Source organism: Lepidochelys olivacea (genome assembly GCF_965140295.1).
Source record: "Lepidochelys olivacea isolate rLepOli2 genome assembly, chromosome: 2".
Taxonomy (NCBI): Eukaryota; Metazoa; Chordata; order Testudines; family Cheloniidae; genus Lepidochelys; species Lepidochelys olivacea.
Genome location: NC_140412.1, coordinates 210,839,048 through 210,863,237, shown reverse-complemented (window position 1 = coordinate 210,863,237; position 24,190 = coordinate 210,839,048). Strand labels below are relative to the sequence as shown.

Genomic DNA, 24,190 nt, shown 5'->3' with positions numbered 1-24,190 from the left:
GTCCTTGTTCTTCTAATCAATGACCTTCTCTTGCTCTGCATATCCATCTCCCAAATGGAAAATACTAAATTAATGTACGTAGAACCTAGAAATAATGTATGCAAGCTCATATTTTACGAATTTAAGGACTGGCCATTGCACAGCACAAAAGTGAGGGCAAGGGCTCTTAGAAATGTATTAAACAAGTCACTTGTAAAAATTAAATCAGTCATGCAACTTAACAGGATGTGGTCTTTAATCCACGCGGGGGGGGGGGGGGGGGAATTATTTCCAACTTTTTTTGGTAGATAGCAGCATAGGGTTAGTTCCAACTTTCCAAAAGGGTATTTCCAAAACCACTTAAAGCATGTTTATATAACCTATTCTACATTTTAAGAATTTTTAGTCACAAGGAATGTGTAATAGTGTTTTACAATACTGCATTAGAAATACTGTATTTTCCACTGAATGCATCCGATGAAGTGAGCTGTAGCTCACGAAAGCTTATGCTCAAATAAATTTGTTAGTCTCTAAGGTGCCACAAGTACTCCTTTTATGTTTTGTGCACTCATCCAGCCCATTGTTTTTACATAAAAGACATCCATGTAAGACATATAATTTTGTATGTTATACATTTCCACAAACGTACTCTTCTTATTTTAATATAGACTAAGAGCTTGTACTTGCTGTGACCAAATTTTTACTTAAACATGGATTTTAAACAGTTTTAGTTTACAACGTTCTAAATTTAAACGCTATTGGCTGTAAAGCTAGTAAGGCTTTTTCTGATGAGAGTTGGAGAAAACAAAAAAACATACTTTGTTTAATAGTGAAGTGCAAGTACACTTCATATCTTTAATTTCATTGGGGGTTTGCAAATAATGGAGAAATTCAAGGAATATCTGATTGACTGGCAAAAAATTGTTAAATAATTCCTAGATTCATTTTTCTAAAAGAGCCATTATTATTTTGTATTTTTAAACTTTCATGGGCCAAATGTTCTGCATATCTATTCACAGTAATGGCAAACAACACACAGACTAAGGTAGATTAAATAAGGTCTTATGGTTGGTATGATTAAGAAGCAGTCTTTAGAAAGTTACTTTCTGCAAAGCAGATATGAAAAGTGTTTTTATGTTCTAGCTCAGACTTTAATCCAGATGTATACTGTTCAGCTAAACTGTGGAAACTGTTTCTTAATTTTCACCACATTACATTCACTAACTTCAAATTCAGACATTATGTTACTGCTATAATTCTAGCACACATATTCAATATACTTGTATGATCTTCTAAGAAACCTTAGAGAAGACAGCAGTTACAGGTGCTTTAACAACATCCAGCCAACACATCTTTGAGGAAACTAAGAGCTATCAACATAAGGCTCATTGACATCCTACTCTCAAAGTCTGAGGACAATTCTGACACATAGGGCAGGTCTACACTACAGCCAGGATTGACGCTCTGAGATCAATCCACTGGCGGTCAATTTAGCTGGTCTAGTGAAGACCCACCAAATCGACAGCTGATCGCTCTCCAGTCGACCCCTGTACTCTACCCGCAATGAGGAGATTTTCTCCCGTCGACTGCACCTGGTAACTCAACCTAAGGTTGACTCCAGCTACGTTATTCACATAGCTGGAGTTGTGTAGCATAGGTCAACTTACTGAGGTAGTGTAGACATAGCCTTAGATTACAAAAGTAAGATAATTATAGCTTTATACTTCATAATACTCAAAGGACTACTCTTAAGTGATGGAAGATAGAGCAGCCTGTGCTTGGAAGGTCACAATAAGCAAGAATTAAGTAGAAGGGTTGAACGATCAAGTGCCTTAGAAGACAGCAATAGGTTAGAGACATACTAATAGTAATTTAGTTAAAATAACAGAAACTAATTTGTAGTGAACTTGTATTCTGAAGCTTCAAGACACACCCTGGTGTTAAGAAGCATAGCACTGTAGATTAAAAGGATCAATACACTTACTAAAACGCCTGATATTCAATTTAAAAATAATTACTTTTTAAACTCAAAAAAGCAAGATTTCCCCCATTATACTAATTAACCTTAAAGGATTAGAGACTATACACATGGATTCAAACTGTATTTATTTAATTTCACTGTAAACCAAATAAATTAGGTCAATATAAATTCCATTTTGTTGTATGTACATCTATGCCATCAGGAAGCTGTTCAGGCCAGCTAATGTAATAGTGATAAAGTGTACTCCTTCCTTAGCCTTGTGAAGGTTCACATCTTCATTTTCTCTGTCCATCAAATGGTTCCTGTACAGTATGGCCAATCTTTCATCCCCAAAGTAGACTAAAATAGACAGAAAATTAAAGTTAGATTTGTAATATATATATATATAAAGTAACATGGAAGTAACATGGGTCTTTCTAAACACAAGACAGGATGTACAACTCTAGCTCAATGCACATTACTACACCTGGGGGAAAGCTGCGCCACTACGCAATCAAGAATTTTGCAGAAATTCATGCTGAATTCCCCCCCCCCCCCCAGAAATGGGCTGCAGCGCTGTTGGCCGCCACTAGGGGGCGCTGGACTCTGCAGAGGCCAGCTCACACATGGAAGACACTGCAGGGGGGAGGGGAAGGGAGCTAGAGGGCTCCCAGCAGCTGCAGTTCCCAGCACGCTCTGAGGGAAGGAGATGGCAGCATGCAGGAAACTCCACACAAGCCTGGGGTGGAGCATCAGGCTGTTTCTCCCTCTGAATCCCTGGGCTCTGAGGGGTAGAGGGGGTGGGTGTCTGGGCTCGGGGGTCCACAGGTGGTCTCTGGGAAGAAGCGGGGGGCTCTGTGGCTGGGCTCTGGGGGGGGGGGGAAGGGTTGTGGGTATCTGGCCCCCCAGCTAGGCTCGATATTATCTTAGTATACTCTCCCTTTATATTAATCAGTTTCGATACAGTATTACTAAGTTACTGGCACCACAACAAAGACATCTGTCAATATTTTCCACTTCATTTTATTCAGTACTTAAAACAAATAATAGTGTTGGCCTTCTTCCATGAATGTCTTTTAATAAACAAAAGAGTTACAGTGAAGCATTTGTCTAACAATCATCATCAAATCACTTAACTTCTCTGCTCTGCACCTGTTTCCTCATTTATAAAGCAGGTATAGAATGTCCTATCTCAAGGATGTTGTAAGGCTTACTCTTCGTAAATTGTTTGAAGATCCTCAGAAAAAACCCAATATTTACATATGAAGCATTAATATTTCCTCAAAAGACAGTATTTGGAGAACATTACCTAGGGAGGTGGTGGAATCTCCTTCTTAGATATTTTTAAGATCAGGCTTGACAAAGCCCTGGCTGGGATGATTTAGTTGGGGATTGGTCCTGCTTTGAGCAGGGGGTTGGACTAGATGACCTCCTGAGGTCCCTTCCAACCCTGATATTCAATGATTCTATGAATTAAAATTAATCAAAGGTAGGAATGAAACAATGTTAACTCTTTCCCCTTGTGTTCGTACATTGATACAATCTTTTTACAGTATCATCTACTGTTTCTCAAATTCAATATATGCCTCATATAACTTACAAGATATCCATTAAATGAAGCAGGCACCTTTTCTCATTCCCTGTGTGCTTTATAATCATATTACATTATATCAACCATCTCCCAGTCATATCAGTTCAAGAGCTGCGTGGGTTAAAAAAAAGTAGTGAAAGCGTTACGTCAGCTGATCGTTATAGAATGGCTCTCATTTACCCCATTCCAAAAAGCAGCAAATAATACACATCAATGCACTTTTTGTAGTTTAAGACACTTTCACATAAATGATTCTCTCCTAAAGTTTTAATAATATATAATTACCCAGTCTTCTAGTCTTGGTATGTAATGGAGGACTTGGAAAGCTGCTTGTGTAGTTGGCCTATCTATTCAGAAGTATGGGCCAGTTTGCAGTACATGGCACTATCCCCACTCTAGAATGTGTGTGTGTGTGTGTGTGGTTTTTTTTTTTAAATTTACAGTAGAAAGCAGTGGAGCTGTTCAGAGGTGCAGGATGAAGAGCTCGCATAAAAAGAATGCATAATAAACAGAGGAGCTATGAAAACTCTAAATGAGCCATAAACCCCCAGGCTTAAGAGGGGAAATGTGAAGTGTCCCAAATCACTGTTGTCTTTTAAAAAAAAAAAATCATCAGTTGGAGAACTTTGCATGGGTGGAGAGATACTCTCTCCCACCATTTGCAATGCATGGAGAGAGATACTCTAGGACAAGATTAGGGGCGCCTTCCCTCCTTATCAGGAGGAGAGATAAATATCCTCCTGTAGCACATCCTGACTTTTCACTGTACAAACTTCATTTCAGACTTGTTGGAGCACAGTGGTGGTGCTTAAATAATTTTAAAAGTTCTTTCATGACTTACCATTTCTCCCTTTCACTATCAATCTTAATGACTAGCAAGCTAATTAAAAATTCACTTTTGACAAGAAGCCCATAATGAAGGAAGTTCTCAAACTATGATGACAATGATCAAAGACGACAGGATTTCCTGGCAGTTAACGCCTAGATGGAGGGGACAGCTGAGCCTAAAGTTTTATTTTCTTTCCTAGCTTTCTGCACTGTTTTTGCATGTGTATTTACAGATGTATACGTACCTCAAAACAGTTGGCTCAGGCATTCCAGGATCTGCACCTCTCTTAAAACCTGAAGTAACAAATATATACATATATCAGCAGCTAACCAACACAAAGTTGGGGTTCTTTCCCCACTCTCAAATTCAGTAAATTAAAAAAATCTGTCAAAAAAACAATTATATATACACAAATCATACCCTAACCAGTATAGAAACCTCACATTCTTCTCAATATTTTAAGATTAGCACATCTTGTTAGCAGTATTTTAATGGACTGTGTCTTTGCCCTATAATTTCATAGTGACTAACCTCTATCACCCGTGCTAAAGCTACATCTTCTGTTATCTTGTTTAGAAAGCAACATAACATTTAGAGGAAGACATTCAGATTACTTCTAGCTAGCATTAGCATCCCCAGCTGTTAATCATAACATGAATTGTGCAGGGAACAGAACCAATGGGTAAAGTTAATGGAGTGAAACAAGAAAGAAATGGGAAAACCCATTTAAGGTCCCTCTGAAACTCTCTTTCATTAATATGTCATGAAACAAGATTTTCCTTTCTTTTCTTTTAAGCAAACAGGAGGGAACAGAAAATCCACTCAGAAAACTATAGGTCAAGAAGAGGAAAGTATAAGACAAGGCTATATTTTCTTTCTCATCACCTCTGCCCGAGTACTTCCAAAAATTTAAATTGGTATGCATGGGTTTATTCAGTTTTAGCAAGTTATACAACTCTCCAAATAGCCAATCACATTATATATTTTCCCACAATATTTTTAAACACATTACCTTTGTACTCTAACAAGCAATGTTTATCAGATGCAGGATTTATGTAGCACTTGAAGTATATTTGAATATAAACCAGGGTTGTCAATTAATCGCAGTTATCTCACGCAATTAACTGAAAAAAATAATCACGATTAATCACACTTTTAATCACATTGTTTTAGAATACCAATTGAAAATTTATTAAATATTGTGGATGTTTTTCTACATTTTCATACATAGTGCACTCTGTATTGTAATTGAAATCAAAGTGTGTATTATTTTTGATTATAGATATTTGCACTATAAAAATGATAAAGAAATAGTATTTTTCAATTCACCTCATACAAGTACTGTAGTGCAATCTCTCTTTTTTTTTTTTATGGTGAAAGTGAAACTTACAAATGTAGACTTTTTTTTGTTACATAACTGCACTCAAAAACAAAACAATGCAAAACTTCAGAGCCTAGTTCACCCAATCCTACTTCTTGTTCAGCCAATCGCTAAGACAAACAAGTTTGTTTACATTTACAGGAGATAATGCTGCCCTCTTCTTATTTACAATGTCACCAGAAAGTGAGAGCATGGCATTTCTGTAGCCGGCATTGCAAAGTATTTAAGTGCCAGATATGCTAAACATTTGTATGCCCATTCATGTTTCGGCCACCATTCCAAAGGACATGCTTCCATGCTGATGACACTTGTTAAAAAAATAATGCTTTAATTAAATTTGTGACTGAACTCCTTGGAAGAGAATTGTATGTCCACTGCTCTGTTTTACCCGCATTCTGCCATATATTTCATGTTCTTGCAGTCTCGGACCCAGCACATGTTCAATTTAAGAACCCTTTCACTGCAGATTTCACAAAATTCAAAGAAGGTACCAATGTGGGAATTCTAAAGATAGCTACAACACTCGACCCAAGGTTTAAGAATCTGAAATGCCTTCCAAAATCTGAGAGAGATGAGGTGTGGAGCATGCTTTCAGAAGTCTTAAAAGAGCAACACTCCAATGCAGAAACTATAGAATCCGAACAACCAAATAAGAAAATCAACCTTCTACTAGTGGCATCTGACTCAGATAATTAAAATGAACATGTGTCTGTCTGCACTGCTTTGGATTATTATCGAGCAGAACCCGTCTTCAGCATGGACCCATGTCCTCTGGCTACAACACTGCCATGAGAACACCTGTTCTTACTTTCAGGGGACATTGTAAAGCAAGTAGCATTATCACCTGCAAATGGAAACAAAATTGTTTGTCTGAGTGATTGGCTGAACAAATAGGACGACTGAGTGGACTTCCAGGCTCTAAAATTTTACACTGTTTTATTTTGGAATGCAGTTTTTTGTACATAATTCTACATTTGTAAGTTCAACTTTCATGATAAAGAGATTGTGCTACAGTACTTGAATTAGGTGAATTGAAAAAATACTATTTCTTTTGTTTTTTTAAAGTGCAAATACTTGTAATCAAAAATAAATATAAAGTGAGCACTGTACGCTTCGTATTCTGTTGTAATTGAAATAAATATATTTGAAAATGTAGAAAACATCCAAAAATATCTAAATAAATGGTATTCTATTATTGTTTAATCAAGTAATTAATTGTGATTAATTTTTTAATCGCTTGACAACCCTAATTTAAATGAATTAAAAATTGTTAGCATCATTCATAACACAATAAAAAATGATTGTGCCAGCACTAAAAATAAACTCTTCAAATCCTACATTACTACTAGTGCTATTTACTGTGATTAGTAAAGAAAATAAGATACTTGACAGGTTTCAGAGTAGCAGCCGTGTTAGTCTGTATCTGCAAAAAGAAAAGGAGTAGTTGTTGCACCTTAGAGACTAACAAATTTATTTGAGCATAAACATGGGGAAATAGTTTTACCCTGTGTAATGACACATCCACTCCCAGTCTTTATTCAAGCCTAAGTTAATTGTATCCAGTTTGCAAATTAATTCCAATTCAGCAGTCTCTTGTTAGAGTCTGTTTTTGAAGTTTTTTTTGTTGAAGAATTGCCACTTTTAGGTCTGTAATCGAGTGACCAAAGAGACTGAAGTGTTCTCCGACTGGTTTTGGAATGTTATAATTCTTGACGTCTGATTTGTTTCTATTTATTCTTTTACGCAGAGACTATCCAGTTTGGCCAATGTACATGGCAGAGGGGCATTGCTGGCACATGATGGCATATATCACATTGGTAGATGTGCAAGTGAACGAGCCTGATAGTGTGACTGATGTGATTAGGCCCTATGATGGTGTTCCCTGAATAGATATGTGGACACAGTTGGCAACAGGCTTTGTTGCAATGATAGGTTCCTGGGTTAGTGTTTTTGTTGTGTGGTGTGTGGTTGCTGGTGAGAATTTGCTTCAGGTTGGGGGGCTGTCTGTAAGCAAAGACTGGCCTGTCTCCCAAGATCTGTGAGAGTGATGGGTCGTCCTTCAGCATAGGTTGTAGATCCTTGATGATGCGTTGGAGAGGTTTTAGTTGGGGGTTGAAGGTGATGGCTAGTGGCGTTCTGTTATTTTTTTGTTGGGCCTGTCCTGTAATAGGTAACTTCTGGGTACTCTTCTGGCTCTGTCAATCTGTTTCTTCAATTCAGCAGGTGGGTACTGTAATTGTAAGAACGCTTGATAGTGGATGTGTCATTACACAAAGTAAAACTATTTCCCCATTTTTATTTCCTCCCCCCTACTGTTCCTCAGACGTTCTTGTCAACTGCTGGAAATGGCCCACCTTGATTATCACTACAAAAGGTTTCCCCCACCCACCCCTTCTCTCCTGCTGGTAATAGCTCACCTTACCTGATCACTCTTGTTAGTGTGTATGGTAACACCCATTGTTTTATGTTCTCTGTGTTATAAATCTCCCCACTGTATTTTCCACTGCATGCATCCGATGAAGTGAGCTGTAGCTCACAAGCTTATGCTCAAATAAATTTGTTAGTCTCTAAGGTGCCACAACTACTCCTTGTCTTTTTAAGATACTTGACAATCTGCTAATGCACCGTTTTTAAAAAAGAAATTTGTATTGGGGATTAACTCTTTCAACTAGAATTCAAAAAATTCTAATTTATTAAAGTAACCTTATGCTACAAAAAAGCATGCTTTTTTGTTCCAAAGGCACTGAATATATTGACCAAATTTCAAATTGATAGTAAAGTTTGGAAAACAGAAGTGAAGCACATGCAATGTCTAAAACTTATTTTACACAACATCCTGTACCATTTCTATAGAGAAAGGTCTTTCCCCTCTCTGTTAGATTCACAGGCCATTGAAGTCAATGGGAAGACCTCCACTGATTTCAGCGGGCTTTAGATCAGGCCTTGAACAAACAGCCAAAGTATCATCTGAGAATGCAAGGAAGAATCTGACCCATTAACTTTCAATTGCTGTATTTTCCACTTTGGGCTGCTGACAGTTATTAAAGGGAAAACTCATAGAGCTGATTCTCCTATACAAGATGTGACTTAAAGCTAGATTTAAGTCAGCAAGCAGAAAACTTTGATCAAAATCATTATTTTAATTTCATTTCACATTTGTCCTTTTTATTTCCCTCTAGAGAAAAATTGATTCTCACTGGTTGGTAAACATTAAAACATGTTGATTTTCAACTAACTATAGCCTTTACACAAAATTTGCTACTGTTTGCTAACCAGGCAAATACATTATTATTTATACACTTTTTTTTAAGCAATTGTATTGCTTAACATTCATTTATTCAGATTCTTAATTTTCACATTTTTCTTATGTCAGAAAATGGTGAATGAAGCATTTTTTATTTACTAGGTTACTAATTTTTTACTCATGATGTGTGTCAAGCTGCATTTGGATAGAAACTGGAATTCAATTATAAAAAGGTACAAAACTACATTTTCAAATTTGTTTTTAATTAGCCAACTAAAGCAATCTTAAATGTATTGGATACATAAGGGAAAATAGTTTTAAATGCACATGTTTTATCAAGCTAAGTAATAGATCATCGTCTCACACCTCTTTTTTTTATTCATCGCTTGAAAGAAGAAAACAAGCTTTCCTGCTTTTTCAATTTCCAATACCTTTCTCAACTCTGAATAATCAGGTTGAATAAATTGAAGAAAATAGAAAAGGAGGACTTATGGCACCTTAGAGACTAACAAATTTATTTGATCATAAGCTTTCGTGAGCTACAGCTCACTTCTTCGGTAGTCTCTTCACACCTGCCAGAGGCTACTGCTGTCAGAAACTAGTTTAATATTTTAACAAATTCTAGTTCCAGTTGCTTAGCCAGCGACTTCCACCAATTCAGTGGTTTGATTTTCTTAAAACTTTGACAAACATGTACTGCTTGAATACTGTTTTTTATTCAAGTCAAACGACAATAATAGATGATAGTAAGTTTGAATTAATGAAGGTTGTCAGTTTCAAATTTTAAACAGGTTTATTCTTTTAAAAATATATCTAAAATAAATCCAATTTAAATAAAAAAAAACTAAGGCCCTGTCTACACCGCCACTTACAGAGCTGAAACTTTCTTTGCTCAAGGGAGTGAAAAAACACATCCCTGAGCAATGCAAGTTTGTGGCAGTGTACATAGCACTCCCAGCGCTGGTAGCTATTCCCCTCATGTAGGTGGTTTTATTACAGCGCTAGGAGAGCTCTCTCCCAGTGCTGGAGCCGCGACTACACAGCCACATTAAAGCACTACCATGGCAGCGCTTTAACGTCGGCTGTCTAGACATACCCTAATTTTTTAATTTAAAAATATCATTTAATTTTATCCATTGTGATCCTATATTTGGATCCTATATTATCAGGGCAATAATATTTAATTTGCATTTGATTTTATCAGAAGTATAAATAATAGATTCATTTAAATGTTAATTCAGATGTTAAAATCCCACAAGACAAAGGAAACTAACAAAATTCTAAGATGAAGTCTGCACTTCAACCTCTCATTTTGAACTAATATACTTTATAACAGCATTAAGGATATTTCCTTCAGAAAACTTAATACCAGTCTATTAAATTTCTTAAAACAAAAAATACACCTCTACCAACAAAAAGACAATCACTTTATAGCAGGAACATGACACTCCTTTCTAACACTGTTTTCACAGAATCATAGACTATCAGGGTTGGAAGGGACCTCAGGAGGTCATCTAGTCCAACCCCCTGCTCAAAGCAGGACCAATCCCTAATTTTTGCCCCAGATCCCAAATGGCCCCCTCAAGGATTGAACTCACAACCCTGGGTTTAGTAGGCCAATGCTCAAACCACTGAGCTATCCCTCCTTGCTTACAACTTTCACTTTTCATACTGAAGTTTCCTAGTCTGGTTCTTTACCTGACAAAAGATCTGCTTTGCAGTTTTAACATAACAGTTCAGTTGCTTAGGGCAAAACATTTGTTTACTACTATAAAAAAAATTTATAACACTGATTTTGCCTTATTAGAAAGTTCAATTTGTGCAAGGAGTTAGTCTAGGGAGCATTCCAGTGATATCCGTTTTTTAATTAACAGATTCACAGGAGTTAGGGGAAGAGTGCATTTTATGCATACACAGTATTTGTGGAATGATTTTTTTTAAAAAAAAATACTTTTCACCAATTATCTAAGCAAAGGAAGGCTGTGCACAAATGTACTGAACTAGTTTAGTTACTTAGTGTGTGGAAGAACGCTGCCGCCTCAAACATATTCTTTTCACACTTAAAAATGCAGCGAGACAGGAGACTTCCTTCATTATGTGCATAATTTATTCCAGATTATGGACTTTCTTTTTTAAAAAGTCTAAGCAGTTCTGTCAAAGAAACTAGAATAAGGTTACACAATTAAGGCTTCCCAAATAAAGACATACCAAAGATACATGCAACCTTAACTGTGCCCTTTTTTGTGTATACATTACTATCATTTAATCCAGGGGTGGGCAAACTTTTTGGTCCAAAGGCCACATCTGGGTGGGGAAATTGCATGCAGGGCCATGAATGTAGAGCTGGGGCAAGGGTGCAGGAGGGAGTGCAGGGTGTGGGAGGGGGTGTGGTGTGCAAGAAGGGGCTCAGGGCAAGGGTCTGGGGTGCAGGGTGTGGCAGAGGGCTCAGGGCAGGGGGTTGGAGGCTCAGGGTGCGGCAGGGGCTCAGGACAGGAGGTTGGGATGCAGGAGGGGTGCAGGGTGTGGCAGGGGGTTGGGATGCGGGCTCCGGCCCGGCACAGCTTACCTTGAGCGGCTCTGGGTGGCAGCGGCACGCAGCAGGGCTAAGGCAGGCTCCCTGCTTGCCCCGGCCCCGCACCACTCCTGGAAGCGGACGGCACCACATCCCTGCAGCCCCTGGAGGAGGGGGGTCAGAGGGCTCCGCGCACTCCCCTCGTCTGCAGATACCGCCCCCGAAGCTCCCATCGGCCATGGTTCCCTGTTCCCAGACAATGGGAGCTGCGGGGGGCGGTGCCTGCAGTCGAGGGCAGCGCACATAGCCCTCTGTCCCCTCCCCACAGGGACGTGGGGCTGGCTGCTTCCTGGAGCGGCATGGGGCCAGGACAGGCAGGAAGCCTACCTGAGCCCCGCTGTGCCACAGGGCTGGCAATCCCATGGGCCAGATACAAAGCCCTGATGAGCCGGATCCGGTCCGTAGTTTGCCTATCCCTGATTTAATCACATAAGCACATTCTAGCTCTCAAAAAATACGCTATACTATTTTTTTCACTAGCTTTACTTACACATATATAGCATATGTGTCCATCAGACAACAGCCAATAAGAGTAATTCTTAAAAGTAAGAAGTCATATTTTAACATGCTAAAAACCAGGTATACAAAATACACTACAGATAATACAAGCACGGTTTACTATGTTTTTTGCATAAATAAATGCCATACACTATTTGTCTGGAATACAAATATACAATATTAAAGTTTGATCCTCAAGTGCTGTGTGGACATTTTGCACTGCACTGCTGATGGATTCCAATCATAAATCCTTCATTTTCTGGTGCAAAAGGAATCCTCCAACACCACCGAACTATCACAGCCATTCCCAGTACTACTGCCAAAACAGGCGACATGGTCAGAGAAAAGGAACATGACCAAGATGCTCCTAAACTGCACTAACTCCCACCTTTCACTTTGGTCCTCGGAGACCACTGGAGCAGCTCTCACTTACCCAGCCTTGAGTGCCCCAAGATCAGGAAAGCGCAAAGTTTTATGCTACCTATGCACTCTGCATTTTACTTGTACTTTTTGTTCCTCAGCTCCCAATGAAAAAAAAAATTTACAACTTTAAGTATGTGATCAGGGCACCCTTATATGTGTCTTTTCCTGAGTGCTTAGCCATGCAATCTTAATTTTTTCGAATACATTTAGCATACATTTGTTTTCTGTTTCTGAATAATCAAACCACTTGTCATTAGTAGGCTTGTAATGATATTCTGTTTTCAGATACGATACATGCTGTTTGCCACATTACAATTTTAGTTAATTATTGTGAAGCTAAAGATACACCAGATGAGAGATAGTGTGTTATTTTGATGGCTAAGATTCCAAAAGATGGAAAGAGTTGTGTGCATTTTTGATTTTCCAGCACACCATAGGATAACAGTTCCAACTCTTCACCTAATATTGCTGAGTGGAACTCAACATTTTCAGCAAAAGTTTAGAGGAGATTCAGAAACAATTGCACAATAAGTATTAAGTTTGAAAATTTAGACTCAAAATTAGGCAGCAGGATTAAAGAAATAACTGGAGTCTTTTAAAAAAAAGACATAACATGGGACAAGAGAGAAGGTCCTCTCATGGATCAGTATCTTGCTAAAATATAGTAACAAAGGGTAGGAATAAATGGTCAGTTTTTAGAATGGAGAGAGGTAAATAGTGGTGTCCCCAGGGGTCTGTACTAGGGACCAGTACTATTCAACATATTCATAAATGTTCTGGAAAAAGGAGTAAACAGTGAGGTGGCAAAATTTGCAGATGATACAAAACTACTCAAGATAGTTAAGTCCAAAGCAGACTGCGAAGAGTTCCAAAGGGATCTTACAAAACTGGGTGACTAGGCAATAAAACGGCAGATGAAATTCAATGCTGATAAATGCAAAGTAATGCACATTGGAAAACATAATCCCAACTAAAAGAAAAGGAGTACTTGTGGCACCTTAAGGTACTTGTGGCACCACAAGTACTCCTTTTCTTGCGGATACAGACTAACACGGCTGCTACTCTGAAACATAATTCCAACTATACATATAAAATGATGGGGTCTAAAGTAGCTGTTACCACTCAAAAAAGAGATCTTGCAGTCATTGTTGATAGTTCTCTGAAAATATCCCACTCAATGTGCAGCGGCAGTAAAAAAAAAAAAGCTAACAGAACGTTGGGAATCATTAAGAAAGGGATTGATACTAAAACAGAAAATATCATATTGCTTCTATATAAATCCATGGTATGCCCACATCTTGAATAACGCGTGCAGATGTGATCACCCTATCTCAAAAAAGATATATTGGAATTGGAAAGGTTCAGAAAAGGGCAACAAAATGATTAATAAAACTGGGATTGATCAGCTTGGAAAAGAGACAACAAAGAGGGGATACGATAGAGGTCTATTAAATCAGGTATGGAGAAAGTAAATAAGGATCTTCTCATAACACAAGAACTAGGGGTTACCAAATGAAATGAATAGGCAGCAAGTTTAAAACAAAAGGAAGTATTTCTTCACACAACACACAGTCAACCTGTGGAACACTTTCCCAGAGGATGTTGTGAAGGCCAAAACTATAACAGGGTTCAAAAAAGAACTAGATAAATTCATGGAGGATCGATCCACCAACGGCTATTAGCCAGGATGGGCAGGGATGGTGTCCCTATCCTATTTGCCAAAAGCTGGGAATGGGTGACAAAGGATGGATGACTTGATTATTACCTCTTCTGTTCATTCCCTCTTAAGCACCACTGTTGAAAGACAGGATACTGGGCTAGATGGATCTTTGGTCTGACCCAGAATGGCTGTTCTTATGTAAAAACTTCCCAATGTACATTCAATAAACAAAGAGTAACACACAGAATGCACTGAGGTGTACACAAAAGGAAGTAAGTGGTTTCTGATCCACTTTAAAATAGATGTATTACCAATTATCTCAAACATAAGTATGTTTTAAAACAGATTTTAGATTAATGAGTTGAGATAAATCTGTTTCAATAATATACTTGCCAAATAAATTGTGACAAGAAATAGATAAAGCTGCTATGGAAATATGTCATGTTGCTTGTCAACATATTTATTCACTGCTTTCTTGACATATTTAATGTATACAACAGTCCAAAGATTTGGGCACTACCATGGGAATTGGGAGCTCTGGGTTCAGTTCCCAGCTCCGTCACAAACTTCCTATGTGATCTTGGGCATGTCACTTAAACCCGGTCTACATGCTCATTTTACACTGATTTAACTATTTCTGTTAGAAATGTGATTCTTTTGTAAAATCAATTCTTCTGATACAAGTTATGGAGTGGATGCAGCTACACCAACATATCGGTGTAGCTAAAGCAGTACAACTTGTTTGTGTAGACAAGCAGTGAGGCAGAGACAGGCCAATGCTTAGTGATTTTGAGTAATTTCCTAGGATGGGATTTTCAATGTCAATTCAGGTGATTTACATATACAATTTTAAATATTAAGTTTTTAAATTTAAACTGATCATAAATGTGTTTTATCCACAAAATTGTAAATAGATTTAACATATGCAATTGTTAAAGAGTACATGGGGGACACAGAAGACCTAATTTTACCAGTGACTTATTAATTGGAAAACAAAGGCCTTTTAATCAGACTTCCATGCTGCATTTCAATCATAACAACCCATCATTTCTCCTACCATGAACAAACTTTTTTTCTAAGGCTAAGCTCCCTGGGGCAGAGACTTTGCCTCATTTGTTTTCAAATTTGACCAGCATACTTTGGTGCTATGCAAACAAAGCTCTTCTGCTGGGCATGGCTTTTCACTATGGCCATGTCTACATGACAGTGACACTGCACCCATGTCACCATAGTGTAGACACTTCCTACATTCACAGAAGGTTTTCTTCCATCACCACAGTTATCTACTTCTTCCAGCGGTGGCAGTGAGGTTGACAGAATAATCCATCAATCAACCTAGCTGCATCTACAGTGACGGTTAGGTTGGCCTAACTACATCGCATAGGGCGCAATATTTTTCAAAGCCAAGAGTGACATAGCTAGGTCAATCTAATTTTTAAGAGTAGACTAGGACTAAGTTTGTAGCTTGCAGCCAGAATCTAAGGCAGAGGTGGGCAAACTATGGCCCGCGGGATTGTCCTACCTGGTTGCGGAGCTCCCAGCCAGGGAGGCTAGCCCCTGGCCTCTCCCCCGCAGCTTCCTGGCGGGCAGCGCGGGTGGCATGGCTGGCTCCTGCAGGGTTGTGAGCTCCTGCCGCTCTGAGCGGCATGGGAATGGGTGGGGGGGTGTTGGATAAGGGGCAGGAGGTTCCGGGGGACAGACGGGGATGGGGAACGGGGGGGAGGGGAACGGGGGGCTGGATAGGCGTGGGAACCCAGGGCGGTCTGTCAGGGGGTGGGGGTGTGGATAAGGGTCAGTGGAGTCAGAGGACAGGCAGCAGGGAGGGCTGGATAGGGGATGGGGTTCCGGGGGTCAGTTAGGGTCAGGGGGCTCTCAGGAGATGGCGGTCAGGGGAAAAGGAGCAGAGGGGGTTGGATGGGTTGGGGATTCTGAGGGGGTCAGGAAGTGGGAGGGGGTGGATAGGGGGCAGGGGCCAGGCCATTTGGGGAGGCACAGTCTTCCCTACCCGGCCCTCCATAGAGTTTCACAACGCTGATGTGGCCCTTGGGCCAAAAAGTTTGCCCACCCCTGACCTAAAGCCTTGTCTTTACTAACTAAAACTTAGCATTTATAAAAATTACACTCCCCTCCCCAACACAGCTATGGCCTAAAGCAGTGGTTTTCAGGGTACACATATCCTGGGGGTACGCAGAAGTCTTCCATAGGGTCATCAACTCCTCTAGATATTTGCCTAGTTTTACAACAGGCTACATAAAAAGCACTCGCAAAGTCAGTATAAACTAAAATTTCATACAGACAAAAAGAGAAAGTAAGCAATTTTTCAGTAATCGTGTAATGTGACAATTGCATTTTCAAGTCTGATTTTGTAAGCAAGCAGGTTTTTAAGTGAGGTGAAACATGGAGGTACGCAAGACAAATCAGACTCCAGGAAGGGATAGAGTATAGAATCATAGAATATCAGGGTTGGAAGGGACCTCAGGAGGTCATCTAGTCCAACCCCCTGCTCAAAGCAGGACCAATCCCCAACTAAATCATCCCAGCCAGGGCTTTGTCAAACCTGACCTTAAAAACCTCAAAAGAAGGAGATTCCACCACCTCCCTAGGTAACGCATTCCAGTGTTTCACCACCCTCCTAGTGAAAAAGTTTTTCCTAATATCCAACCTAAACCTCCCCCACTGCAACTTGAGACCGTTACTCCTTGTTCTGTCATCAGCTACCACTGAGAACAGTCCAGATCCATCCTCTTTGGAACCCCCTTTCAGGTAGTTGAAAGCAGCTATCAAAGTAGTCTGGAAAGTCCCCATATCTATTCTAGCAACACCATCAGAAGACCCAACCACATCAGCCACACCATCAGAGGCTCATTCACCTGCATGTCTACTAATGTGATATATGCCATCATATGCCAGCAATGCCCCTCTGCCATGTACACTGGCCAAACCGGACAGTCCCTACGTAAAAAAAATAAATGGACACAAATCGGACATCAGGAACGGTAACATACAAAAGCCAGTAGGAGAACACTTCAATCTTCCTGGACATTCAATAAGAGATTTGAAAGTAGTTATACTTGAACAAAAAAACTTCAGAAACAGATGTCAAAGAGAAACAGCAGAACTAAAATTCATTTTCAAATTTAACACCATTAATTTGGGCTTGAATAGGGACTGGGAGTGGCTGGCTCATTACAAAAGTAGCTTTGCCTCTCCTGGAATTGCCACCTCCTCATCTATTATTGGGAGTGGACTACATCGACCCTGATCGAATTGGCCCTGTCAACACTGGTTCTCCACTTGTGAGGTAACTCCCTTCTCTTCATGTGCCAGTATATTTATGTCTGCATCTGTAATTTTCACTCCATGTATCTGAAGTAGTAGGGTTTTTACCCACGAAAGCTTATGCTCAAATAAATCTGTTAGTCTTTAAGGTGCCACCAGACTCCTTGTTGGTTTTGTGGATACAGACTAACAGCGCTATCCCCGATACTTGTTACGTGTCAAACTCCACCCTATTGCTCCAGAGGTTTCTGGGTCACCAGACCAGACCAATTTGGGCACCCAATCAGCTGCTTGGAGGTGAGAGAGCGAGACACGGCCCCACTTATCAAGCCTGCAACTACTGGGAGCAGCAGTTCTGGAGCACATGTGGCAGGGGCGGGGCTTGACTCCCTCCAGCGGCCACTGGAAGGGGCGGGTCTGGGCGCTCTCCCCCCAGCAACAACAGCCGTTGGAAGGGGCGGTTCTGGAGCGGCGGGGCCTTGCCTGTCCCTTCCACCCAGCGGCCCTTGGAAGGGGCGGTTCTGGAGCGGCGGGGCCTTGCCTGTCCCTTCCACCCAGCGGCCCTTGGAAGGGGCGGTTCTGGAGTGCGGCGGCTGCTCTGCCCCAGCGGGCTAAAAGCTAAACAACGCTCCGCGGGCTCCAGAGCGGCTTTCTCCAACGGCAGCTAGAAGGGAGGAGTCAGGCGAGGCCCCAGGCCCGAACGCACCGGCTCCTCCGCCCTAAACTGCTGGGGATGCGGGGCTGGCTCGCGTGACCCAGAATCTCCCTCTGTCCGACCCTCCCGACCGGTGAGGGGAACCCCCGCGTGCGCCAGCCCGCGCCCCGGCTAACTGGGGATGGCGCCGTGTTCCTTCCCCGGGCCCCACGCGGCCAAGCAGGCCTCGTGACCAGGCAGGCTCCCCGAGCGGGGACAGCGCGGCTCGGCTCCGTTCCCCTGCCCTGGCACTGACCTAGGTAGAGCACGACGGGGATGAAGCCCCAGCGGATGGCGAACTGGCCGCCCTTGAAGAGCTGCTGCAGCCGCAGCTTGGCCTCTTTGCTCAGCTTCGGCATGCCGGCAGCGCGAGAAAGGGACCTGTGCGCGCGGCCGCAGGACTTGTAACTGCGCAGGCGCGGCGGCCGCGGGACAGCCGGGACGTAGCTACCTGCTCGGGCACCTCCAGGCCACAGTGCGCGAGGGAGGCGGGGTCGCGCGCATACACTCGTGACGGGCGCGGGGTAGAAGACACTGTCAGCGTCTCGTTCCCGCCTTTAGTCCTTTTATCTGAAGCGGAACGAGGTCTGGCTGGACTCCCCGCAGGCTCGTCCCAGTCTCCCCCGGAACGCGCTGTAGCAACCGCACCCGCGGGCTGCCTCTGCGCAGGCTGGGGCCTCGCTGCAGCCGTGGGCTTGAGTCCCGGCCTGGACCTCGGCTCCAGGGCCCTGGGAGCAATTACGGTCACTGTTGTTGAGCCCAGCTCGGTTCCTGGAGGTGCAGAGTGGAGCTTGTCATCCACCTTACCAGTCACAAGCCTTCCAAACCCACATCTGAGGCCCCCCTGAATCACGATGTGACTAGAAAAGGAGGACTTGTGGCACCTTAGAGACTAACCCATTTATTTGAGCATAAGCTTTCGTGAGCTACAGCTCACTTCATCAGATGCACCAGTGTAGCTCACGAAAGCTTATGCTCAAATAAATGGGTTAGTCTCTAAGGTGCTCCTTTTCTTTTTGCGAATACAGACTAACACGGCTGCTACTCTGAAACCTGTCATGATGTAAATAGTAAAAGCTGGGCTCTTTTCATTTGCCTTCTGGGCCCTGAGCCTTTAGGCTGTGATCAGGTCACATTGTCAGGCATTCCTCTGCAATCATAAGAAAAGTAGACTTCTAGGGGTCATTTATTCCAGCCCCCTCATCTGGGACAGGGCCAAGTACACCTAGACCACACCTAGCTGATGTTTGTTCAGCATGTTTTTAAAACCTCTAGTGATGGTTGTTGGATTGAAATTCACCACTCAGCAGATGGGTCTAACATCTCTATTAAGGCAAAATACTACCAAACTGTATCAGTTACTTACAAGTGGGAAGCACATTAAGACAATCTCACCATAGTCCCTTCCAATACTGGACAATTCACAGCTTCATCTTCCCTTTGTTGCAAAGATTATGTATAACGTTTTGATATCTTTTCTTATACATATGTATTAGAGCAAGTCTACACGTGCAGTGGTGTAACGCATCTGGTGAAGAGGCTCTCTATGCAGACAGGAAAGAGCTCTCCCAGTGGCATAATAAAATGAGCGTCAGAGCTTCTCCCGCCGACATAGTGCTATCCGTACCGACGCTTATGTTGGTGTAACTTCTGTCACTTGGGATGGTTTATTCCGGGGATGAAAGTAATTTAAAGGACTTACCGGTACACCGGACTCCTGAACAGGGGCGGGGCCTCAAGCGGAAGAGGCAGGGCCTTTAGAGCCCCGGGCCCTTCAAATCAAAATTTAAAGGGCCCAGGGCTCCGGCTGCAGTAAAGGGGACTAGGAGCCCCAGCCCTTTAAATCACTGCTGGAGCTACCAGCTGCGGAGACGTCTGGGAGCCCCAGGGCTCAGGGGCCATTTAAAGGGCTCCGACGGTGATTTAAAGGGCCCAGGGCTTCTGGCCACCGTTACCGCAGCAGAGCCCCGGGCCCTTTAAATTGCCGAAGGAACCCGAGGGGTTCCCAGCTGCCACCACTACCCCAGGGCTTGGGGCTCGGGGCTCTGGCAGAGATGTAAAGGGTCCAGGGCTCCACTGCGGTAGCAGCGGCTGGGAGCCCTGGGCCCTTTAAATCACCAGTGGAGCCCCGCCACTGCTACCGTAGGGCTCCGGCAGTGGGGCTCCGGCAGCAATTTAAAGGGCCCGAGGCTCTTGCTGCTGCTACCGCCCCAGGCCCTTTAAATCGTTGACGGAGCCCTGGGCCTCCCAGCCACCTCCACTACCCGGGGACTCCAGCAGTGGGACTCTGGCAGCAATTTAAAGGGCCTGGGACTCCAGCCGCTGCTGGGAGACCCAGGCCCTTTAAATCGCTGCCTGGGGAAGCCGGTCCAGTACAGTGCACCGGCTCTTACCGGTATACCAGACCGGACCGGACCGGCTTACTTTCACCTCTGGTTTATTCACACCCCTGAGCAACTAAGTTCTGCTGACATAAACAGTAGTGTAGACAGCCAAAGTCTCTTGTTTTCTTATAAACTCTCCTCTCCTGTCAGTACAAGCTTTATGCTCACTCAAACCAGTTTCTTCTAGTTTTGTGGTTACTTTATCTTTTGTTTTCCTCACAGACATGAGGAGATGGATGAGTCATTTCTTGGAAGAAATAGCCAAAACAGCAGACATGTTTGTAGTGGAGCACTTTACCTACCCAGCCATGGTGGGTGTGACCAGTAGTCATCACCAATATGGCCAGTCCCACAGTCTATGAAGTGGAATTAAAGTGGGCACCAGACCACCTTGCCAAAGAGTATATAAACCGCAAGGGGTACTTCTCAGTGGTGTTGCAAGCACTAGTGGATCATCGACATCAACGTGGGATGGTCAGGAAAGGTGCATGATGCTTGCATCTTTAGGAACTCTGGTCTCTTCAGAAAGGTGCAAGAAGGAACTTTCTTCTGATACCGGAAAATTACCGTTGGTGACATTGAAATGCCAATAGTTATCCTTGGAGTCCCAGCCTACCCCTTGCTCCCACAGCTCATGAAGTGGTACACAGGCAGCCTGGACAGCAGTAAGGAGCAGTTCAACCATAGGCTTAGCAAGTGCAGAATAGTAGTAGAATGTGCCTTTGGATATCTAAAGGGGCGCTGGCGCAGTTTACTCGCTAGGTTAGACGAAAATAATATTCCCATTGTTGTTGCTTCTCACTGTGTGCTCCATAATATCTGTGAAGGTAAGGGGGAAAAGTTTCTGGTGGGGTAGGGGGCTAAGGCAGATCGCCTGGCTGCTAATTATGAGCAGCCAGACACCAGGGCAATAATAAGAGCACGTTGAGATGCTTTGAAAATCAGTTTCATAAATGACCTAACACTGATGTGACAGTTCTGTGTGTTGTTCCTTACCAAGCTGCCCCCTTTCTTGCATGTACTGCCCTGTAAACTAAACCCCCACCAACCACAGTGTGCACAGTGAATAAAGAGCCTCTTGTCCTCAATCCATGCATTTTTATTATGCCAACAAACACTGAACAGAGACAGCAATGAATAACAAAGACAACCTGGGTCTAAGGGCCTGATAACATGGGGGCGGGGAGGGGCAAGGACACATAACTTATTACAGTTCCACTGCCTAGCAATCAAAGCTGTGGGAAGGAGAGCCTTCTGCTCCATGAACCATCCCCTGGAGCATTCTAGGATGTCTGGGAGAGGAGGATATGGAACTTGGTGAGGAGGGCAGCTGGTACATCATTGGGTGCAGCGGGATTCTAAGATCTAGGTGACTTTCCTGCACCTCAATCAGATGCCTCAACATGTCTCTTTGCTCCCCTAAAACCGCAACATGTCGTCTTGCATGTTACATTCTTGTTCCCTGCATGCTTTCCTGCCCTCTTGATTTTTAGAAGCCCTTTAGGTCAGTGGAAAGGGCTCAGTAGTAAAGATATGCACATTATAAATTAGACATAATACGGCATATGTCGACTTAATGCCATAGTGTAGACATGGCCTCAGTCAATGGAAACATTTATTTTTGGAACTCTTGGCAGATGTGTTACCTGCATATTAACAGGGCTCATGGCCAGAGACAAACCTTGCATATATAGGTCTCTAAATTTAGCATTATTATATTGCACAGTACCATTTACTATTGGACCCAAGCCTGCCAACCAATACAACAGTTTTTTTCTTAGCATATACTTTTCTGGTCTCTCAGCTGGCAATCGTTTTTCAGAATATGCTTTACCCATAACATTGTCACAAAGGAAATACAGTTTTACCACACTTGCATACACCTGAGCCAATTCACCATGTGGGTCCAACATCATACTCTGTGGCAGTGCATTATAGTCCTTTAATGACATGCATTCTCTCATTATGACCACAGTATCCTCCTTACTCAACTTAGGAGTGGCACTTAACCTGGCCAACCAGTTCAGAACAGTGTCTTTATTTAACAGATCCATTTGCTTTCCAAAAGCTCTTGTTTGTTCGGGAGTCAGAGCTTTTATTTCGTATTTGGTCTCTGAGGCCCAATTAGGGCCATATTGAGTTACCTTTGTTACCACTGGAGCAAAAGGAGGTGCTCCTGACTTGGCTCCTCATAGCAAATGGGTGCTGAGGGTGTGGGCCTGCCCGCAGTGGAGTACTGTGGTGGTGGATCTCCGTTTTCTGAGTCTTAGTCAGACTCAGTATTTATTACCCATGATGAATCCAGTTAGGCGGTTAGATTCGATAGCATTAATCATTCCCCTAGATAACTGCAGTTGTTTCTGTAGCATATTGATGCAGTGCTGACATACCGCATGATCCACTGTACCACCTTCCCTGGCCCGCGGGACCTCTTTTAAGAGCTGCCACACAATGGCCTGCGACTCCTCTAGCTCTTTCGCCTTGATCTCACTCTCTCTTTCAGCAGCAATAAGCTGGGTATTGAGGCTTTTTAGCTGTTCCTCCAACTGTGTGACCTGGTTAGTTAGGCTGGTCACTGAAGCAGTTGCTGCTTGTTGGGCAGCCTGCTTTTCAAAGTCTTGTTTTAGATCTTGCTTTTCTGCCAGAGCCGTCTCCGTCTGCTGCTTCAGCAGCTGCACCTGGCAGTTCAGCTCTCAGCCGACCATGGCCAAGCCATAGAGCAAGGCGCATTTCTGTGCCTTTCTTTTAGGAATCGGTTTACAGATTTTGTATCTTTTCCGTAGCTGGGATAGTTTTTGTAGGGAGTCTTCCCCTGCCAGGAACTCCTCACTCCAGGTGTTCTGATTCTTTCCAAACAAAGCCACACTGTATTCAGTGTTATTTTTATTGCTCAGCTTGTTCCACCCCAGAAAGCTGAAGACCTGCTGCGTCCTGGTGGTGCTATTCGGTTGCTTGATTGCTTACCCAACAACCGGTTAGTAGGCAAAAGTCAAAAGGCAGCACACGGCTCTCTTGGGAAAGTCAAAGCCACAACAATGCAGCACAAAGTCCCTTTAGGAGAGTCAATACTGCTGAAAGAGGTACGCAGCTTTTTGGGCAAATGCACCACTCCGTATCTAGCTTATACCAGTCAGATACTAGTGGTTCCAGAGGAGGTCCACTGGTTTACCACTACCTGCTTTCCTGATCAGTCTGTTACCAGGAAAACAGGTAGTGGTAAACCAGTGCAAGCCCTCTGGAACCACTAGACCCGACTGCTTTGACGGTCCATAGACTCGGGGAGGGAACTTCTTCGGATACTGCGGGTGAGCACATATGTTGTGGCCCCACAGGAGACCGGCCTGAAAAGCCGAAGTAGCTCCATGGTGGGTGAGGTGTGTCCGCAGGGGGCTGGAGTTGAGGCTGAAAACCTCAGCGAGATCCAGCTACCACCCTTCCCATTCCTTTGGGGCAATCAGGGCCTTTGGGATCTCCGAAAAGGATTTTCTATTACAGGGCGGGAAAACTCCCAGATCCTTTTCGGGGATCCCAAAGGCCCTGATTGCCCCAAGGGAATGGGAAGGGTGGTAGCTGGATCTCGTTCAGGTTTTCAGCCTCAACTCCAGCCCCCTGCGGACGCACCTCACCCACCATGGAGCTACTTCGGCTTTTCAGGCCGGTCTCCTGTGGGGCCACAAGATATGTGCTCACCCACGG

At 43.0% G+C, this 24,190-nt stretch overlaps 1 protein-coding gene and 1 long non-coding RNA gene across 2 annotated transcripts; one reads left to right on the top strand and one right to left on the bottom strand.

Moving 5' to 3' along the window:
* Window positions 1-2,068: 2,068 nt before the first annotated feature.
* Window positions 2,069-18,532, bottom strand: TOMM7 (translocase of outer mitochondrial membrane 7). The gene is made up of 3 exons (XM_084620327.1): window positions 18,367-18,532; window positions 4,604-4,652; window positions 2,069-2,299 (listed from the first exon to the last, which is right to left on the bottom strand). The coding sequence occupies exons 1-3, from the start codon at window positions 18,467-18,469 to the stop codon at window positions 2,284-2,286; spliced, it is 168 nt and encodes a 55-aa protein (XP_084476453.1). The 5' UTR covers window positions 18,470-18,532; the 3' UTR covers window positions 2,069-2,283.
* LOC311516349 lies at window positions 17,104-21,582 on the top strand. The gene is made up of 2 exons (XR_014710389.1): window positions 17,104-18,204; window positions 20,717-21,582. It is a non-coding gene; the product is annotated as an uncharacterized lncRNA (long non-coding RNA).
* The last annotated feature ends 2,608 nt before the right edge of the window (window positions 21,583-24,190 follow it).